Raw genomic sequence first — 21,450 nt, forward strand, 5'->3', positions numbered from 1 at the left:
TAAAATTATACAAGAGACTGTCATCCAGCCACAGTTCCAATGATCAGCCACTTCCAAAATCTTCATATAAAGTATGTCTTCAGATTAAAGAGAAACACTGCAAGTAAATCATGGTCATGGTGGTAATGTATTCTATGTTTCTCTCTCTCTCTCTCTCTCTCTCTCTCTTTCCCTCATATATGTATATGGAGGATTTTTCATTTATGTATATATTTTTTAAATGATTTACTCCAAAAATATTTTTATACAGGTTTAAAATACATTTTAATTAATGAAATGGCAAAAAGAAAAAAAAGAAAAGACACTTGGCCTTAACTGTATGTGGACCAATAGGGCGAGTCAACCCTCAAAGGCTTATTTTAAACCAGAAAAAAATTACTTGTGGCCTCATTATAATATTGCACTTGTAATCTGAAGAAACTAATCTGGAAAAAAATGTTTAGCAGAGATGAATTCTGTTTAGGCAACCTAAGTGGTGCATTTGTTTCTCGATATTCTCGGTGTCACACACTTTATTTTGAAATCACATGACTTCCGATGCTGGACTAGTCAAGATAGATTTTCTTATGCAAACGAGCGAGACGCGCATTCTGACGTCACATTCCCCAGAAAACTTTTTTAGATTACTATTTATGAAAAGTTAGTAGTTCCCACTGTGAGGTCTGTGGCGCTCCAGACCATGTCATCTGAAAACAATAGATACGGAGGTACAAAGAGCCAACAATATAGCACATCTACTGCTGTTTGGGGTAATTTTTGGGGGGGGACTCTAATTAAATCTCACCAGATATGAGAACTGGGTGCTGCTGGCCTCTGTTCCTATGTATCGCTGCTGACGATATCCATGTTTTTTTTTTTTATTAAAATGAATCAGCAACAGAATGACACAAATTCTCCTCTGAAAATCAGAAAGTACACTGTGGAATCGGAGGAGGCATGTTTTTTTCATCCTCTTACAAATATTTATTCAGATAATGAATCCGTGAGAAAATATTATCAATGAAAGATGATTAAAAAAAATAAACAACCACAGATGGCTTTTCAGAAATAGGAAGTTATAACCGCCTTGTGCTTCCACCAAAATAACACATGTAAAGCCCATTGACTAATTCTGTAACTTGAGCTAAGATATGATTAACAGAGATGTGCAATGGTCACTTTCCAATGAACAATAGATTTCTTTCACACCAGCAGATGACATATGACATGCAAATAAACTGACTGCTCTTATTGTTGAAGGGTCAATACACACAAATTGACAAATTGCAACCATAACTGTTTATCAGCGCATCAACAGTACGATATTTTATTGAAATATAAAAGCAGAAAACATTTAAAGGAATTTCTGTTCATGTATTGTTCACAAAAGTTTGTAAAGGGGTTAAAGACAAGCAGCCGTGGGAACCTAACCTTCCAGTAAATTTGGTTTCTAAATTTAAATTTGGTTCGTAAAAACAGAGTGTTTACTTTGGGGACTTCAGTCAGAAATCACAGGCCACAGCATGTACAGCTTACACCACTTGACAACCTGCTGATAACCAAAAAACAGTACCATGCAGAGACCTGCTTTGCTGCTGTGGCAACAGCAAGAACATATAGGTCTTAGGCTTTTTGAAGGCTTGACCTCTGATTATTCTCTAGATTACACATTTATTTTCAACAAAGACTACAACCCTCCCCCTAACAGTAACCTGACAGCTTTTTATTTAAACAGAATGAATTTAGTAAAGTAAAGAAAGGTGTACTTTTTTACACAGCTTGTTATTTCAAATCATGACTCCGCACAAATAATGCAACTAAAGAAAAGCAGCATTTAATTACACAGAAAACAGCACAAAGGACACTGTGTCAGGACAGAGCTGAATCATACTGTTTCAACCTTGTTTAATCACAATTTGATGGCAGACACTATTCTCTAAACCCTTTCACTGTCTTTTCGTTGCTATTTGGAGAAAATGATCATGGATAATACTCCTGATTGTTGACTTGAATTAGAAGTGGAAGTAGTAATAAATGCAGAACTTTTGAAAACCTTTTCAAGTTACACCTTCTGTAATTCATTTTAATACATCTTATATCATTTCACAGGCAAAGTCATTAGTGAATTCATGGAAAAAGTAAAAAATTACAGAAAAAATGTTAGCAGCAGCCCAAAACAGAATCAGTAAGGTAAGAGGGAGTTTTGTAACTTTATTTTAAAAGACCAAGATTTATTTCTCAGCTTGTCGCCAATATCATTTAGCCCCAAATCCAGTTATCAGAAAGATGGACGATAACTCTTCATCAGTGTTTCAGTTTTTTAGTAGTTGAAGGAAATGAGCAGGCAATAAGAAAACATCCCAACACATATAATTAGCATTTAAATTTTCAGCAGATGTGACAACGGGTCAGACTCGAAATGAGACATACTTTTTAAAGCACATGTAAAGAAATAAAGTGCAAGAGGAATACAATCATCAAAACCCCGCAAAACATACTGATAATGAACGTACAAAAAATTAATAAAGTCTGTTAACATTTAGTACTGCTAATTCTGCCTATCGACTGCCTTTTAATAAATTAAATCTTTAAATCACTTCTATTTGATAACTTTATACCACTTCATTACCATACAGTGTATGTTCTCATTAGCACCGGTGTGGAAGGTCAAGTTAAAGTGTCAGCAATCCAATGTCATGCATAGTAATCCTTCATGTCCATCTCCGAAGATTTCATCAGCACTTGTCTTAATTGTGGAAACCGCTGCTGTATGTGATATTTGACCTACTTGATTTGACCTTAAACCTGTCAGAGCACTGTCAGTTCCACTTATTTTGTTTTACATTCATATAAACAGTGACAAACACAAGCTTTTCAACCTTCTCAATGTGAGCACATAGCTGATTTTTCTCCACTGAGCAGCAGTGCCATTGCTCCCTGTGCCACAGTCAGTGAAATCTGGACGGAGGGAGCATCTGTCCAATGTGCTAAAAAAAAAAGAAGTCCAAGTGGTTCACCACAGAAGGTCCCTGGAGTGTTGTACAGGAAGTAAATTTTAGGGAAAAATTATCGCTTCACTTCCAGGTGGCGGCAGTAGGGCGAACGCCTGCACTCCCCTTGGTGCCCTTTGACCCAAGTGACTGACCGGAACGGCTCCGCAGGTCACGCTCAGCATTCTCGCTCTGCGCCTGCTCTTCGTCATACCTGATGACACAGAAACAGTGGATGTTCAGTGAATGTGTAAGCAAAGGGATTTCCTGAAACAACACCCCCGTATTGTGCACAACAGCTGTATTTGAAACTCTATACAGCATCACTCTGATGGCTCAGCTGGAAGAGCAGAGGATTGTAGTGAGTGTTTAGATAAATTCCATAGGTTCAAAACTGGCATAATTACCTTCTTAAGTTTGGTTTATTTGGTCTTATTATGTTTGACAAGCCCAGACACTGGTACTGTTTTTTGGTTTTGTTTTGTTTTTTACAGATAACTGCAGAGCAGAAGAAGAGGGCAGAAAGTCAGACACAGGAACAGAATAAAGAAGCTGCTCAGCTTTCAAAATAAAAGACCTTATACGGAGTAAACCTCCACTTCTAAAATGCTCTTGTGAAATTTGTAATGAAAAAAATGGAAGAAATTCAGACAGATAAAGACATAAAGCTGGTATTTTCCACTGGTTCACAGGAATTCATGGGAAGAAATTATTTTGAGTGGGCTTGATGTTGTGGTGTGTCAGGAGTAGTAGTATAGGCTTATTGCAGTAAACCGTGTCTTGACTAGTTAATAATAACAAAAAGGGTTCCTTCAAGCAAGACTTTAACCAGTTGCGTAAAAATTTACAAGTAACCCACTACAGTCCTGCATAATACCAACTGAGCTAACGAAGGCAAACCCTGTGCAATGCCCCACTGAAGTAGTCGCACTAAAACAACATCTTAACATGATTATATGATAAGCACGATTCAGCAAAAAGTTCAGTAGTTAAAAATCACAGTAGTGGAACTGAAAAGAAAATTTCACGGCTTTGCTAACATTTTCCTTCGAGCTGGATTTGAACCAGCAACTAAGGATACAACGCCAGCATAATCTACTACCTAAGATTATGACTTAATAACCATGTTATGGTCCTCTGGTCTACCAACTGAGCTATTGAAGCAAGCCACACACACATAGCTCATTAGGACGACCTATTTTATTCACAAACACTGGTCCATCAAAAGTCACCAACATTCATGATTGACTACAAAATCATGTGTTAATATGTGTGTTAATTATATGTATTAACTACACATAACAAGTAGTTAATGAGTATAAGCTATGGGCTCAATGCTGCATACAGTATGTTGACTAGTTAAGCAGTACCAAACAGATATTCCAGTGGAGTTCTGCTTATGTAATGGGATTCAAGGTGTGCAAATACATTCTGTTAAATAAATATTTAATACCAAAGAGTGAAATATGGAGTTAACATTCATGTAAACATCTATCTAGATATCCATTAGTTAAATCAACAGCCTCCTTTGATGCAGGTTTAAACCAGTGACCTAAAGCTTCCCATGTTAGTCCAGCGCTCTACCAAGAGAGCTATCGAAGGAAGCCAGTCCACAGTGTCCCACTGGAGGAGTTCCACTAGAGCAAAATCTTTACACGAATATATGACAAGCACAATTCTCTAAAAAGGGCAGCAGTTAAAAGGGCTCTATTAGGCAGTAAATGAACTGATCAGTGATCCGAGAAAAAGAGATGGACACTCCTCTATGGAAAAGAGGATTTCAATCACATCTCCCTTCAAGTTGGACTTGAACCAGCGACTGAGTATAGTCACGGATACGTCGTCAACCCAATCCACTATCTAAGGATGTGACGTTGTATCCATGTTATGGTCCTCTGCTCTACCAGCTGAGCTATCGAAGGAAGACACACACACAGCTCTTATTAGGACGACCTATTTTATCCACAAAGCACTGGTTATCAAACAGGTCGCTTAGAAAAAAAGTCAGTCTTTTTTTACAAGTTCAGAAGATTATACTTAATTATTTATTTATTTACACTATAGTTTTATCTCTCTCTCTCTCTACATATATATATGTACATATACTGGTATTTTCCTATATTTAGAAGTGGTCTGACTTTAATTACTAAACTGAGCACCACACACTATTAAAAGCCTCTGGTTTGAGTCAGATTTGAGCTAAAAACTAAGTAAGAAAGTAAAATCCAATGTAGATGGACACTTCTCTATGGAAAAGAGGATTTCACAAACATGTCCCTTCAAGCTGGACTTGAACCAGCGACTGAGGATAGCCACGGATACGTCGTCAACCCAATCCACTATCTAAGGATATGACGTTGTATCCATGTTATGGTCCTCTGCTCTACCAGCTGAGCTATCAAAGAAAGACACACACACAGCTCTTATTAGGACGACCTATTTTATCCACAAAGCACTGGTTATCAAACAGGTCGCTTAGAAAAAAAGTCAGTCTTTTATTACAAGTTCAGAAGATTATACTTAATTATTTATTTATTTACACTATAGTTTTATCTCTATCTCTCTCTACATATATATATGTACATATACTGGTATTTTCCTATATTTAGAAGTGGTCAGACTGTAATTAACTCATTCACTGCCAGCCATTGGCAGTGAATGAGTTAAACCCATTGACTCATTCACTGCCATTGACGGCTATAGACGTCAATGGCAGTGAATGAGTTAATAAACTGAGCACCACACACTATTAAAAGCCTCTGGTTTGAGTCAGATTTGAGCTAAAAACTGAAGTAACAAAGTTACTTAGAAAGTAAAATCCAATGTAGATGGACACTCCTCTATGGAAAAGAGGATTTCACAAACATCTCCCTTCAAGCTGGACTTGAACCAGCGACTGAGGATAGCCACGGATACGCCGTCAGTCCAATCCACTATCTAAGGATATGACGTTGTATCCATGTTATGGTCCTCTGCTCTACCAGCTGAGCTATCGAAGGAAGACACACACACAGAGTTCATTAGGACGACCTATTTTATCCACAAAGCACTGGTTATCAAACAGGTCGCTTAGAAAAAAAGTCAGTCTTTTATTACAAGTTCAGAAGATTATACTTAATTGTTTATTTATTTACACTATAGTTTTATCTTTCTCTCTCTCTACATATATATATGTACATATACTGGTATTTTCCTATATTTAGAAGTGGTCTGACTTTAATTACTAAACTGAGCACCACACACTATTAAAAGCCTCTGGTTTGAGTCAGATTTGAGCTAAAAACTAATTAAGAAAGTAAAATCCAATTTAGATGGACACTCCTCTATGGAAAAGAGGATTTCACAAACATGTCCCTTCAAGCTGGACTTGAACCAGCGACTAAGGATAGCCACGGATACGTCGTCAACCCAATCCACTATCTAAGGATATGACGTTGTATCCATGTTATGGTCCTCTGCTCTACCAGCTGAGCTATCAAAGGGCGCTAGCCCACAGTGTCCCACTGGAGTAGTTCCACTAGAGCAAAATCTTTACACGAATATATGACAAAAACTATTCTCTAAAAGGGGCAGCAGTTAAAAGAGCTCTATTAGGCAGTAAATGAACTGATCAGTGATCTGAGAAAAAGAGGATTTCACTAACATCTCCCTTCAAGCTGGACTTGAACCAGCGACTGAGGATAGCCATGGATACGCCATCAACCCAATCCACTATCTAAGGATGTGACGTTGTATCCATGTTATGGTCCTCTGCTCTACCAGCTGAGCTATCAAAGAAAGACACACACACAGCTCTTATTAGGACGACCTATTTTATCCACAAAGCACTGGTTATCAAACAGGTCGCTTAGAAAAAAAGTCAGTCTTTTATTACAAGTTCAGAAGATTATACTTAATTATTTATTTATTTACACTATAGTTTTATCTCTATCTCTCTCTACATATATATATGTACATATACTGGTAGTTTCCTATATTTAGAAGTGGTCAGACTGTAATTAACTCATTCACTGCCAGCCATTGGCAGTGAATGAGTTAAACCCATTGACTCATTCACTGCCATTGACGGCTATAGACGTCAATGGCAGTGAATGAGTTAATAAACTGAGCACCACACACTATTAAAAGCCTCTGGTTTGAGTCAGATTTGAGCTAAAAACTGAAGTAACAAAGTTACTTAGAAAGTAAAATCCAATGTAGATGGACACTCCTCTATGGAAAAGAGGATTTCACAAACATCTCCCTTCAAGCTGGACTTGAACCAGCGACTGAGGATAGCCACGGATACGCCGTCAGTCCAATCCACTATCTAAGGATATGACGTTGTATCCATGTTATGGTCCTCTGCTCTACCAGCTGAGCTATCGAAGGAAGACACACACACAGAGTTCATTAGGACGACCTATTTTATCCACAAAGCACTGGTTATCAAACAGGTCGCTTAGAAAAAAAGTCAGTCTTTTATTACAAGTTCAGAAGATTATACTTAATTGTTTATTTATTTACACTATAGTTTTATCTTTCTCTCTCTCTACATATATATATGTACATATACTGGTATTTTCCTATATTTAGAAGTGGTCTGACTTTAATTACTAAACTGAGCACCACACACTATTAAAAGCCTCTGGTTTGAGTCAGATTTGAGCTAAAAACTAATTAAGAAAGTAAAATCCAATTTAGATGGACACTCCTCTATGGAAAAGAGGATTTCACAAACATGTCCCTTCAAGCTGGACTTGAACCAGCGACTAAGGATAGCCACGGATACGTCGTCAACCCAATCCACTATCTAAGGATATGACGTTGTATCCATGTTATGGTCCTCTGCTCTACCAGCTGAGCTATCAAAGGGCGCTAGCCCACAGTGTCCCACTGGAGTAGTTCCACTAGAGCAAAATCTTTACACGAATATATGACAAAAACTATTCTCTAAAAGGGGCAGCAGTTAAAAGAGCTCTATTAGGCAGTAAATGAACTGATCAGTGATCTGAGAAAAAGAGGATTTCACAAACATCTCCCTTCAAGCTGGACTTGAACCAGCGACTGAGGATAGCCATGGATACGCCATCAACCCAATCCACTATCTAAGGATGTGACGTTGTATCCATGTTATGGTCCTCTGCTCTACCAGCTGAGCTATCGAAGGAAGACACACACACAGCTCTTATTAGGACGACCTATTTTATCCACAAAGCACTGGTTATCAAACAGGTCGCTTAGAAAAAAAGTCAGTCTTTTTTTACAAGTTCAGAAGATTATACTTAATTATTTATTTATTTACACTATAGTTTTATCTCTCTCTCTCTCTACATATATATATGTACATATACTGGTATTTTCCTATATTTAGAAGTGGTCTGACTTTAATTACTAAACTGAGCACCACACACTATTAAAAGCCTCTGGTTTGAGTCAGATTTGAGCTAAAAACTAAGTAAGAAAGTAAAATCCAATTTAGATGGACACTCCTCTATGGAAAAGAGGATTTCACTAACATCTCCCTTCAAGCTGGACTTGAACCAGCGACTAAGGATAGCCACGGATACGACGTCAGCCCAATCCACTATCTAAGGATATGACGTTGTATCTATGTTGTGGTCCTCTGCTCTACCAGCTGAGCTATCAAAGGGAGCTAGTCCACAGTGTCCCACTGGAGTAGTTCCACTAGAGCAAAATCTTTACACGAATATATGACAAAAACAATTCTCTAAAAAAGGGCAGCAGTTAAAAGAGCTCTATTAGGCAGTAAATGAACTGATCAGTCATCCGAGAAAAAGAGGATTTCACTAACATCTCCCTTCAAGCTGGACTTGAACCAGCGACTGAGGATAGCCACGGATACACCGTCAGCCCAATCCACTATCTAAGGATATGACGTTGTATCCATGTTATGGTCCTCTGCTCTACCAGCTGAGCTATCGAAGGAAGACACACACACAGCTCTTATTAGGACGACCTATTTTATCCACAAAGCACTGGTTATCAAACAGGTGGCTTAGAAAAAAAGTCAGTCTTTTTTTACAAGTTCAGAAGATTATACTTAATTATTTATTTATTTACACTATAGTTTTATCTCTCTCTCTCTCTACATATATATATGTACATATACTGGTAGTTTCCTATATTTAGAAGTGGTCAGACTGTAATTAATAAGCTGAGCACCACACACTATTAAAAGCGTCTGGTTTGAGTCAGATTTGAGCTGAAAACAGAAGTAACAAAGTTACTTAGAAAGTAAAATCCAATTTAGATGGACACTCCTCTATGGAAAAGAGGATTTCACAAACATGTCCCTTCAAGCTGGACTTGAACCAGCGACTGAGGATAGCCACGGATACGTCGTCAACCCAATCCACTATCTAAGGATATGACGTTGTATCCATGTTATGGTCCTCTGCTCTACCAGCTGCGCTATCAAAGGGAGCTAGCCCACAGTGTCCCACTGGAGTAGTTCCACTAGAGCAAAATCTTTACACGAATATATGACAAAAACTATTCTCTAAAAAAGGGCAGCAGTTAAAAGAGCTCTATTAGGCAGTAAATGAACTGATCAGTCATCCGAGAAAAAGAGGATTTCACTAACATCTCCCTTCAAGCTGGATTTGAACCAGCGACTGAGGATAGCCACGGATACGTCGTCAACCCAATCCACTATCTAAGGATATGACGTTGTATCCATGTTATGGTCCTCTGCTCTACCAGCTGAGCTATCGAAGGAAGACACACACACAGCTCTTATTAGGACGACCTATTTTATTCACAAAGCACTGGTTATCAAACAGGTCGCTTAGAAAAAAAGTCAGTCTTTTTTTACAAGTTCAGAAGATTATACTTAATTATTTATTTATTTACACTATAGTTTTATCTCTCTCTCTCTCTACATATATATATGTACATATACTGGTAGTTTCCTATATTTAGAAGTGGTCAGACTGTAATTAACTCATTCACTGCCAACCATTGGCAGTGAATGAGTTAAACCCATTGACTCATTCACTGCCATTGACGGCTATAGACGTCAATGGCAGTGAATGAGTTAATAAACTGAGCACCACACACTATTAAAAGCCTCTGGTTTGAGTCAGATTTGAGCTAAAAACTGAAGTAACAAAGTTACTTAGAAAGTAAAATCCAATTTAGATGGACACTCCTCTATGGAAAAGAGGATTTCACAAACATCTCCCTTCAAGCTGGACTTGAACCAGCGACTGAGGATAGCCACGGATACGTCGTCAACCCAATCCACTATCTAAGGATATGACGTTGTATCCATGTTATGTTCCTCTGCTCTACCAGCTGAGCTATCGAAGGAAGACACACACACAGCTCTTATTAGGACGACCTATTTTATCCACAAAGCACTGGTTATCAAACAGGTCGCTTAGAAAAAAAGTCAGTCTTTTATTACAAGTTCAGAAGATTATACTTAATTATTTATTTATTTACACTATAGTTTTATCTCTCTCTCTCTCTACATATATATATGTACATATACTGGTATTTTCCTATATTTAGAAGTGGTCTGACTTTAATTACTAAACTGAGCACCACACACTATTAAAAGCCTCTGGTTTGAGTCAGATTTGAGCTAAAAACTAAGTAAGAAAGTAAAATCCAATGTAGATGGACACTCCTCTATGGAAAAGAGGATTTCACAAACATCTCCCTTCAAGCTGGACTTGAACCAGCGACTAAGGATAGCCACGGATACGTCGTCAGCCCAATCCACTACCTAAGGATATGACGTTGCATCCGTGTTGTGGTCCTCTGCTCTATCAGCTGAGCTATCAAAGGGAGCTACTCCACAGTGTCCCACTGGAGTAGTTCCACTAGAGCAAAATCTTTACACGAATATATGACAAAAAAAATTCTCTAAAAAAGGGCAGCAGTTAAAAGAGCTCTATTAGGCAGTAAATGAACTGATCAGTCATCCGAGAAAAAGAGGATTTCAATCACATCTCCCTTCAAGCTGGACTTGAACCAGCGACTGAGGATAGCCACGGATACGTCGTCAACCCAATCCACTATCTAAGGATATGACGTTGTATCCATGTTATGGTCCTCTGCTCTACCAGCTGAGCTATCGAAGGAAGACACACACACACAGCTCTTATTAGGACGACCTATTTTATCCACAAAGCACTGGTTATCAAACAGGTGGCTTAGAAAAAAAGTCAGTCTTTTTTTACAAGTTCAGAAGATTATACTTAATTATTTATTTATTTACACTATAGTTTTATCTCTCTCTCTCTCTACATATATATATGTACATATACTGGTAGTTTCCTATATTTAGAAGTGGTCAGACTGTAATTAACTCATTCACTGCCAGCCATTGGCAGTGAATGAGTTAAACCCATTGACTCATTCACTGCCATTGACGGCTATAGACGTCAATGGCAGTGAATGAGTTAATAAACTGAGCACCACACACTATTAAAAGCCTCTGGTTTGAGTCAGATTTGAGCTAAAAACTGAAGTAACAAAGTTACTTAGAAAGTAAAATCCAATGTAGATGGACACTCCTCTATGGAAAAGAGGATTTCACAAACATCTCCCTTCAAGCTGGACTTGAACCAGCGACTGAGGATAGCCACGGATACGCCGTCAGTCCAATCCACTATCTAAGGATATGACGTTGTATCCATGTTATGGTCCTCTGCTCTACCAGCTGAGCTATCGAAGGAAGACACACACACAGAGTTCATTAGGACGACCTATTTTATCCACAAAGCACTGGTTATCAAACAGGTCACTTAGAAAAAAAGTCAGTCTTTTATTACAAGTTCAGAAGATTATACTTAATTGTTTATTTATTTACACTATAGTTTTATCTCTCTCTCTCTCTACATATATATATGTACATATACTGGTATTTTCCTATATTTAGAAGTGGTCTGACTTTAATTACTAAACTGAGCACCACACACTATTAAAAGCCTCTGGTTTGAGTCAGATTTGAGCTAAAAACTAAGTAAGAAAGTAAAATCCAATGTAGATGGACACTCCTCTATGGAAAAGAGGATTTCACAAACATCTCCCTTCAAGCTGGACTTGAACCAGCGACTAAGGATAGCCACGGATACGTCGTCAACCCAATCCACTATCTAAGGATATGACGTTGTATCCATGTTATGGTCCTCTGCTCTACCAGCTGAGCTATCAAAGGGAGCTAGCCCACAGTGTCCCACTGGAGTAGTTCCACTAGAGCAAAATCTTTACACGAATATATGACAAAAACTATTCTCTAAAAAGGGCAGCAGTTAAAAGAGCTCTATTAGGCAGTAAATGAACTGATCAGTCATCCGAGAAAAAGAGGATTTCACTAACATCTCCCTTCAAGCTGGACTTGAACCAGCGACTGAGGATAGCCACGGATACATCGTCAACCCAATCCACTATCTAAGGATATGACGTTGTATCCATGTTATGGTCCTCTGCTCTACCAGCTGAGCTATCGAAGGAAGACACACACACAGCTCTTATTAGAACGACCTATTTTATCCACAAAGCACTGGTTATCAAACAGGTCGCTTAGAAAAAAAGTCAGTCTTTTATTACAAGTTCAGAAGATTATACTTAATTGTTTATTTATTTACACTATAGTTTTATCTCTCTCTCTCTCTACATATATATATGTACATATACTGGTATTTTCCTATATTTAGAAGTGGTCTGACTTTAATTACTAAACTGAGCACCACACACTATTAAAAGCCTCTGGTTTGAGTCAGATTTGAGCTGAAAACAGAAGTAACAAAGTTACTTAGAAAGTAAAATCCAATGTAGATGGACACTCCTCTATGGAAAAGAGGATTTCACTAACATCTCCCTTCAAGCTGGACTTGAACCAGCGACTGAGGATAGCCACGGATACGCCGTCAGTCCAATCCACTATCTAAGGATATGACGTTGTATCTATGTTGTGGTCCTCTGCTCTATCAGCTGAGCTATCATAGGGAGCTAGTCCACAGTGTCCCACTGGAGTAGTTCCACTAGAGCAAAATCTTTACACGAATATATGACAAAAACAATTCTCTAAAAAAGGGCAGCAGTTAAAAGAGCTCTATTAGGCAGTAAATGAACTGATCAGTCATCCGAGAAAAAGAGGATTTCAATCACATCGCCCTTCAAGCTGGACTTGAACCAGCGACTGAGGATAGCCACGGATACACCGTCAACCCAATCCACTATCTAAGGATATGACGTTGCATCCATGTTATGGTCCTCTGCTCTACCACCTGAGCTATCGAAGGAAGACAGCAACAATCCTTTCATGACTGATGATATCTGTATCTGTATAGCCTGAACAAAAAGTAGTTTGAAGGCCAGATATTCTGTACAGACAAACCATACCCAGTGGCCATTAGTCTACATCCCTGCTGTCTTTCTTTGACACATTTCTATACACTTTGTGAATGTGGAGCTTAAAAATAAAATTAGTTCTCATACAATTTTGGTCTTTAAGGCCTGAATATGATTGACATGTTCACTCACAGGATTTGATAGTTGCCCAGGGCCTCTCTAGGCGGACTCCGATTCCAGCGGCAGTCTGGAATATCCCCATTGGGTGTTACGATGTTGAGGGTGTCATTGATGAGGTTGTACTTAAGGATGCGGTCATTGGCTGTGCTGGATGTCAACGAGGGAGAGGCGTTGACCTGAGGATCACACCAAGAAAACCACATTTATATTTAAAGGGGGGGTTGCACCATGCGCAAATGGATCTGCTTTTGCAGCAAATAGGCAGTGCTTAATAATACCCCAGGGATCCAAACAGGTAGGAGCAGATTGTTTTAATCTCTTCCTGTCTTTACAGAGAAGCTTTTATCAGGAAGTGTAGCTGCTACATTAGAACATTAGATACACTGTGGAAGATTTACATGAGCGCAGAGAACGAGATGGAGCAGTTACTCTATCATCAATGTGAAAGGCAGCAACACAAAGACCTACTTTAGCTCCTCGTAGCGTAACAGAGGAAGCTGCAAGATTAATGAACAACAGAGCGTGGTCTTGAGTAGGTTTGTGGCACAAGTTGCTCACTGAGGAGCCTTTATGCCCTTCAACCAACTTGTTTTTGCCCAAAATAGAGCAGAATGGTGTCTGTGAACAGAAATAGCTCAGACCTAGCCTCAAAACCTAGCAACACATTGTACAGCTGTCAAAATATGAAAGTCTCATACCGTAACAACAAAAGAATGTATTGCATGGCAATTCTCAGTTCCCTCTCCTTTGAGCAGTGCTTGTCAGCAGCATTGCATGAGTTAAAAGCAGACCTTCAGCACACATTTGAATACACATCTAAGCATACCTCAAGGGCATTCAAATTTACTCGACAATCTAAGGAAAGGAACATGGTGTTACTGTGCAACCCCGATAAGTAATCAAGGACTCAAATATGCCAAAAAAAAAAGAAAAGAAAGAAAAATAAGTAAAGAAAAACACTTTTTTAAATTGTTAATTCCTTTTTTAAACTTCTTACCTCAATAAGCCATGGCTTCAACTTGTCATCAATAATGATGTCATACCCGTAACACTCGAAACAGTGCTTGTCATTGTTCATCACAGGCTGTGAGACAGAAAAGCAGAGAGTGATTTAGCACGAGGGATCTTCTCAAGAGTGATTCTTTTATGTGGAAACTTATTGATGCAGCACTGAGCGATTCATCAACGAAGGATGTTAAAAAATAATCAGTCATAACTATAGGCACACAAAGTGGCCCGGGTATGGAGGCTTTACAGGAAGCAAGTCCAATCACTTAGCAGAAAGAGGAAGTGTGCATTAGGCTGATTGTGCAGTTGTTCTAAAAACAAAAAAGCCATCACCACAACCAGGTGGCTTTGCAACAGTGTGTTTCAAAATGTTTGAGCTTAAGCAGTTACAAATCAGACATTAACTTTTACACAGGGTGAACGCTGTGGCTTGAAAACAGCTTCTGTCAGATGTTTAAATTAGGAACTGTTAGCTAACCACATCTAAGGGTGATGATAAGCTGCGTGAGAACTGTAACCCTCCAAGTTGCCAAAAAGTTACTGCAGAGCGAAATTAAAGAACTAAATTTATATGCATCATAATCTTATAATATACACTGGCAAAAATGCACAGACAATATGTTTACTTTAGCAGCACTCTCCACAATTAACTGTTACTTCATGTGAAAACTGTAATAAGAAAAAAAAAAACCATTAAACTTCCTGGTGTTGCCTGAAAACTGAAAAAGGATCTGCAGAATATATGGTGGTAGGTAACAATACATTCACAGGCCATTTTATTAGGTCCAGCTGTTCGGATTTTTGTGTTAACTCAAATCAGCAACTCAATGCATTTAGGCATTAACACAGGGTCAAGATGACCTGCTGAAGTCCAAACTGAGTATTAGCATGAGGAAGTGCCTTTGAACATGGCATGGTTGTTGGTTTGATCTGCAAGAACAGTTCCCTTTCAGTCGATTCACTCGGTACAACACATAAGAATGGGATATCACGCCCTCGCGTGTCCTGGCTGAAGAAACCTTTAATCACGCCTGTAAGGCAGATGACGTGTGATGACACGCGCACGGCCCCGCCTGCACATATAGCCGCTGTCATCACAGTCATCCCTCAGTTCAAGTGCCTTTGAACATGGCATGGTTGTTGGTTTGATCTGCAAGAACAGTTTGTTGCTAGAATGTCAATATGAAGCAAGATTTGTCAAGCTGTTTCCAACAGTTTGACAAATCTATGCCACAAAGAATTAAGGAAGTTCTCAAGGCAAAAGGGGGCCCAACCTGACCTTATCAAGGTTTACCTAATAGAGTCACCTATGAGCGAAACATCATATGGATTAGGAACACACCTTCTTAATATATTATTAAAAAAAACAAACAACTAACATCACATCAACTTACAGCTACAGCCTTCAGTGACTGCACCACGATCCAGTGGATCTGGTCAAACAACCTGTTTGTCACCTCCTTTCCTCTGGTGCTCTCTAAGTACAAACGGAGGTTACTGACCGTCCACTTCCCTCCATGGACATGGTTGTAGTCATCCTGCATCAAAGGTAAAGAGTCTAAGTAGAAATTAATCATGATTGCATCAATTTATTTTACAAAATACGCACATATCACTTTTTAGACTTGAAAATGCTCAGTGAGTGTCTCAATAAATAAGAAGTTATACATATAAATATGTAGTTATTCAGCACAGTAAAAGATGTTAACAGATCAGAGACTATTAGTAGGTGCCTCATTCCCTCTTCCCTTCTTCTTATGAGTCAGAATCCAGCCACCCTTCTGAGGCAGGATTAGAAGTCAGAATACAACCATCGTGCCACTGAGGGCTAGGGGCAGACAAAGTCTGGAGCTGCACAAAAGTCACGGGTGTTATGTTTTTGCGTTAAGTTATGCAAAATGTTTCTTATCTTGAGTATCAGGAACTTGCTCAGCAACAGGAAGCTGCTGTCACAAACCCGGACTAACCAAGGTTCTTGGTCAATCAGAGAATCAGTCAAAGCAAAGTATTTACGACAAGTGTACAACTGACACTGTTTATGCTGCAAGTGCTAATGTTCACTCAACTATTAACTCTGTTTATGACATAAAGGTTGGACACAGAAATACAGAAAGTGAAGGTTGATCTTGATGATTGTGGTAACTTGAGTTACAAATTACCACATTACAAGAGTCACAAATATCTGTAACCAGGGACTATTTCATAAAGTTATGTTAAATCATTCTCGATTAGATCATTCCATTGGGTTTTCTCACTCAGTTTTGGCAAGAGAACAGTTTCAACTATTCTGTGTAAACAGGAAGTTTATTTAAAGCAGAGGTGTCAAACATAAGGCCCGGGGGCCTGAACCAGCTCCCACAAACTCCAATTCGGCCCACTGGACAGCTTTGGAAAATATGAAGTAGGGCATACATGTTGTTTTATTTTCATGAGTTTTACTGCTTTTCCTAGTTTTATGGTCTTTTATGGTCAATTATTCTACACTAAAGTAATTGAGATAAACAATTAAATGACAGAAAAGTTCTTGTTTCACTATAGAAAGTCCTGTTTTTTATGATAGATCCACAGTAAGAAAAGAAAATTCTGTGAATTAACATTAACATTGTTTCATAATTACAGGATAGTATGAGCAGTGAGCTACCAGAACTTTTTCTGAAACTTTGACATGTATATCTTACAATTTAGGCTCTAAGAAGTGTGCTGACATTTACTACAGCAACATTTCTTATCTTGTAGAAAAACTGAGATGTCCTGCTGAAATTGCACATCTTTTTCTTAAAGAGTTTCCTGAGTTTAAAGAGGCCTGTGCTGAATCCCTCCAACAGAATGTGATACAGCAGTAACTGTTTGAGCTCCAGCTCCCAGAAAGCTAAAAGTGGCCTGACTCTGTGCCATGTTAGGGACTGCCTGTAATGTGGTGAGGCAGGTGCATAGATGTGCTATATGTGCAGAATTCAGACTATTCTCAACAATGGGCAAGCTACCAATTTTCCAAGTAGTGACATTTCCTGAAAGTGTTGAAACATTGCATTTTCAAACAGAAACCCTGTGTTATAAACCGTGACTGTGGATTTGGATAAAATGTGAACATTTACAAGTCAATGAGGATCTAGCAAGAGATGGAGAAACAGAAAGTCCCCTGTTGCTAACACAAAAGCTTTATACTACTTCCTGTGAACCCCACCAGACCTACCCCATGTTTTTGGATGGCCACGTTAGTGAGGTGCACAAACATGTTGTCCAGTTCGCTGGTGCTGGGTGTGTACTTCACTGTGCAGAACCGGCAGAAGCCCAGCTTGTACCTGAAAGTCGAACGCCAGAGAGAGAGAGCATTAAACAACAGTTTTTTGTGTGCACGTTTGAGAATAACCACTAACAAAACAGGAAAAAATCCTCTTAACATCTCCTATATACTGATGTTTTTGACATGATCAAAAAACCCATCAACAGTATCACAGGCTTACATGTAGCATTTCAGGGGTCGATATGTGGTCACCAGGACATAAAGACGCAGGTCAAACTTCTTCCCCCCTATCAGCAGAGGGTTGTCAATGTACAGAGAGATGACATAAGCTTCCTTGCCACTAGATGCTGCTACAAACCTGGGGCAAAGACACAGCCAGGCATCAGCACACGACAGCCTGTGACCAAACAATTTTAGATTTACCAGGAAAGAAATTGTCTATAAAACAGATTTAGCATGTGTTCAAATCCAGAAAGAACTTTTGTAGCTTCCTTAGATGAGACTATCTGACAAAACAAGAGGGGAACAGTTATATAGAGGCTTTTTGTAATGGGAAATTTAGAGATATGCTAATTTCTCACAATATTTCTTGCTGCTTCTGTCTGGTCACACGATAACTCACGTTGAGGTGCGGCTGTCTCTCGACCACTTTTTAATCTGGGACAGCTTGTTAATGAGGAAGATGCCTTTCCCCTGGGCCTTCCCGCAGGGCTTCATTATCCAGGTGCTGGATGGATTCTTACGAAACTCCTCCACAAAGAGGTTATAATCAGCAGGAAGCATGAACGTCACCGGGACGAAATCTGCACAAAGAGAAAAAGCAGTTTCATTGAAGAAAACAGCGTGCCTCTTTGAGTTTTGTGAGGCAAAATAGGAGCAAGTCATGTACCCAGATAAATGTATTTTCCATTCTCGTCTTTCTCCGCTAACGGACTGCTTTCTTTCTCCAGCTCCTTGCGATAGCGTTTGATGTTCTTGATCATCAGGTCCTTCCTAGTCAGCTCATAATGATTGGGGAAGTGGTTAACCATCTGGTCATCTGACAGGCGGTAACCAGTGTCCACGCTGAACACATTCCTGATGGTCTGGATGCTCATCCTGCATGTGGGTACAAATAACCCGCTCAAAATACACTTGGTACATTGAGTATCACACTAATAAATATATTAATTGATATTTTCACGATAAATATGCATCTGATTTGCCAACCTAGATCCTAAATTTCAGTTTTTCAGTCTTACAAAAAGAACTGTATAGCTGAGGATCCATGTTATTTAATTAAACAAATCATATACTGTCCTAAGTGTCCATAACCATCTAATTTATAAGAAGGCAACATCTTCTTCAGCACCCATAAAGATGATCCATTTCTTCCACTTTTAGACCTTCAGACCTTAGCAAGAACGTCATCCTTTCCATCATAAAGATTTCCCTTCCTTTAAGACTCAGAGGATCAGGTTTATACCAGTTCTTTGTGACAGCTTTATAAAAACAGTTACATATCCTCTTAATCATCTCACAGTCCTTCAGATTCTTCTTTTAACCTCAGAGACACATGTACCAGTCTCATTACACTGGCTCACTGGAGATATGAGGGCAGATTTTAAAATCTCACCATTAACTTTATTATATGGTAATAGTTGATGCAGGTGAGGAGGTCCAGGGTGACACTATGACCTCTTGTCTGGTTATGCGTCTGACTTCTTAGTAGCCCATGAGCCTACATGTCAAATAATCCTCCCAACCTTTGGAACGATCTCCCTAAAGAAAACTGATCTCTCACCTCTTAAATGTCTTCTGGGAGCAGACAGTTATCAAAGAGCCTTTCCTGATTTTTTTCTTACTGACCCCCTGCTATTTCTTATATTTTATTCTCTTTATTTGTAAGATTACCATAACTATACTTTTTATTAACCCTACATAACCCTACCCTAACCCTACATAACAATATCTGTTGTAAACCAGTTAAAGCACGCCCTTGCTTAAATCTAAACACGCTATTGAGGTCAAGATTAATCATATGAATACTTTATAAGTATGATTTTTAATGCAGGACCTTTACTTGTAATTGCATCATATAAGCAGGAAGAACTTATGTGCCTGTGTATGTGCCAATTGAATGTATTTATCCAAGCTGGACAGGTGCAGGTGTGCTCTAGATATAAAACCTACCAGTAGAAATTCCAGTCGTCGTTTTCTGTAACTTGAATCCATTCCCTTTTCTCAAAGTTGTTGATAAGCACTGATTTCTCAATATCTGTCACCCACTTAACCTTACCGGACATGGTGCCTCCCACTAGGGTGGAGTACAAAAAAAACAACAACAGGTAAACACATAGAAAAGCACCACAGACAGACAGGACCAATGCATAGACATATATTTGAAAAATGTCATTCTTTTACAAGAAACTAAAGCATTTTGCACCAGTGAACTACCTGAAAGTCAATGCCAGGAAAACAGCCAGTCATCAGCATGAGCTAGCCGGGCTGGCTCTGTTAGCAAGCTGCTGAATCCTCCCCGGGCTGCTGATGCTGCCGCAGAGGCTGGGCGGACATCATCCGGTCAGTGATGCAATACCCACAAACTGTCCCTGAGCTAAACTCACAGCGAAACACACCATCAGCAGAAGCAGCTAGCGACTGAAAGCTACCTCCATGCTAGCTGTTTTAATCGCCAACAAGCTGCTTTTTAATTATCCCGGCGACGTGAAGCTGGACAGAGACGAAAACGCCCAGCACAGTCAAACTCCTCTTCACAATAAAAGTCTTTGTTATGTAAATGTAATTGCATGTACACAGATTAGTAACTACGTTAAAAAATTTTTAGCGACACGTTTAAAGAAGGAAAGGTCTCAAAACCACTAAAGGACGTCGTTACGGGCTTGGTCCTTCCGGAAGAATTACCTAGCAACCAAGGACGCAGTGATGTCATTGTGTGGCGTGCTACAAGAAAGCACCAGGAGAGGTCAGTGTTGGACTGTGGATGGCAACAATGCATCGCGTCCTTCCAGAAAAATGAAACATCAGTTATTTACTACCTTGTATGTATTCGTGAATAGTAAGCATTAGTTTGTTTCTTCATTCAAGATAATAAGGTCCGAGTTAACAGACAAGCACCGCATCGTGGTCATTGTAAAACAATGTCCCTAAAGCCACTTCATTAGGTACACTTTGCTAGTACAGAGTTGGCCACTTATCAATTTCAGAGCTTCTTTATGACATAAATTCAGTAAGGTATTGGAAACTTTCCTGATATAGTAGCATCATTGCCTAACGATGTGTCGGTTGCATAACCCAAAGGTGCACTACCGGCTTGAAATCATGTGACTGTGGAGGTCAGTTTGAGATTATTATTATTATTAGTTTTGGTGACATGGTGCATTATCCTGCTGGAAGCAACCATGAGAAGATGGGTACACTTCGGTCATAAAGGGATGGACATGGTCAGCAAAAGTAAACAGGTAGGTTGTGGTTTTAAATGATAATCAGTTAGGGCCCCAAAGCGTGCCAAGAAAACATCCCCAACAACATTACACCACAGCAGCCTGAAGCTTTGATACAAAGCATATTGACTGATTACACCCAATTCAAATTCCATATGAAGTTGATCTGCGTCATGAAATTCACACAGGTTTCATTTGTAATAATCAAATACGAACAATTTTTTATTCACATATAAATACTCTCCTAACGATGATATACTTTAACACATATTCATTTAGCAATACCCGTTTTTAAATG

General features: G+C 39.1%; 1 protein-coding gene across 2 annotated transcripts; it reads right to left on the reverse strand.

Annotated features, from left to right (window-relative positions):
• Nucleotides 1-1,102: 1,102 nt before the first annotated feature.
• On the reverse strand, nt 1,103-20,729 carry ttll1 (tubulin tyrosine ligase-like family, member 1). 2 transcript variants are annotated; one of them, XM_080886292.1, is made up of 10 exons: nt 20,146-20,729; nt 19,882-20,005; nt 18,599-18,807; nt 18,332-18,512; nt 17,930-18,067; nt 17,659-17,767; nt 15,860-16,003; nt 14,455-14,541; nt 13,470-13,633; nt 1,104-3,183 (listed from the first exon to the last, which is right to left on the reverse strand). In XM_080886292.1, exons 2-10 carry the CDS (start codon nt 19,992-19,994, stop codon nt 3,054-3,056), a joined length of 1,275 nt encoding a protein of 424 aa, XP_080742418.1. In that variant the 5' UTR covers nt 19,995-20,005; nt 20,146-20,729; the 3' UTR covers nt 1,104-3,053. The 2 variants fall into 2 exon arrangements, with proteins under 2 accessions (XP_080742419.1, XP_080742418.1); XM_080886293.1 differs by lacking the exon at nt 20,146-20,729 and having other exon boundaries at nt 1,103-3,183; nt 19,882-20,001.
• Between the last annotated feature and the right edge of the window lie 721 nt (nt 20,730-21,450).

Source organism: Rhamphochromis sp. 'chilingali' (assembly GCF_963969265.1).
Source record: "Rhamphochromis sp. 'chilingali' genome assembly, chromosome: 7".
NCBI lineage: Eukaryota > Metazoa > Chordata > Actinopteri > Cichliformes > Cichlidae > Rhamphochromis > Rhamphochromis sp. 'chilingali'.

Excerpts from the sequence above, each read along its gene's own strand:
- ttll1 (XM_080886293.1), bottom strand. The coding sequence starts at position 19,994 with ATGTCCGGTAAGGTTAAGTGGGTGACAGATATTGAGAAATCAGTGCTT. Across the intron at positions 17,768-17,929 it reads CGACCCCTGAAATGCTACAT|GTACAAGCTGGGCTTCTGCC; the intron begins GTAAGCCTGTGA and ends TTCGACTTTCAG. Across the intron at positions 13,634-14,454 it reads TGAAGCCATGGCTTATTGAG|GTCAACGCCTCTCCCTCGTT; the intron begins GTAAGAAGTTTA and ends TGTGATCCTCAG.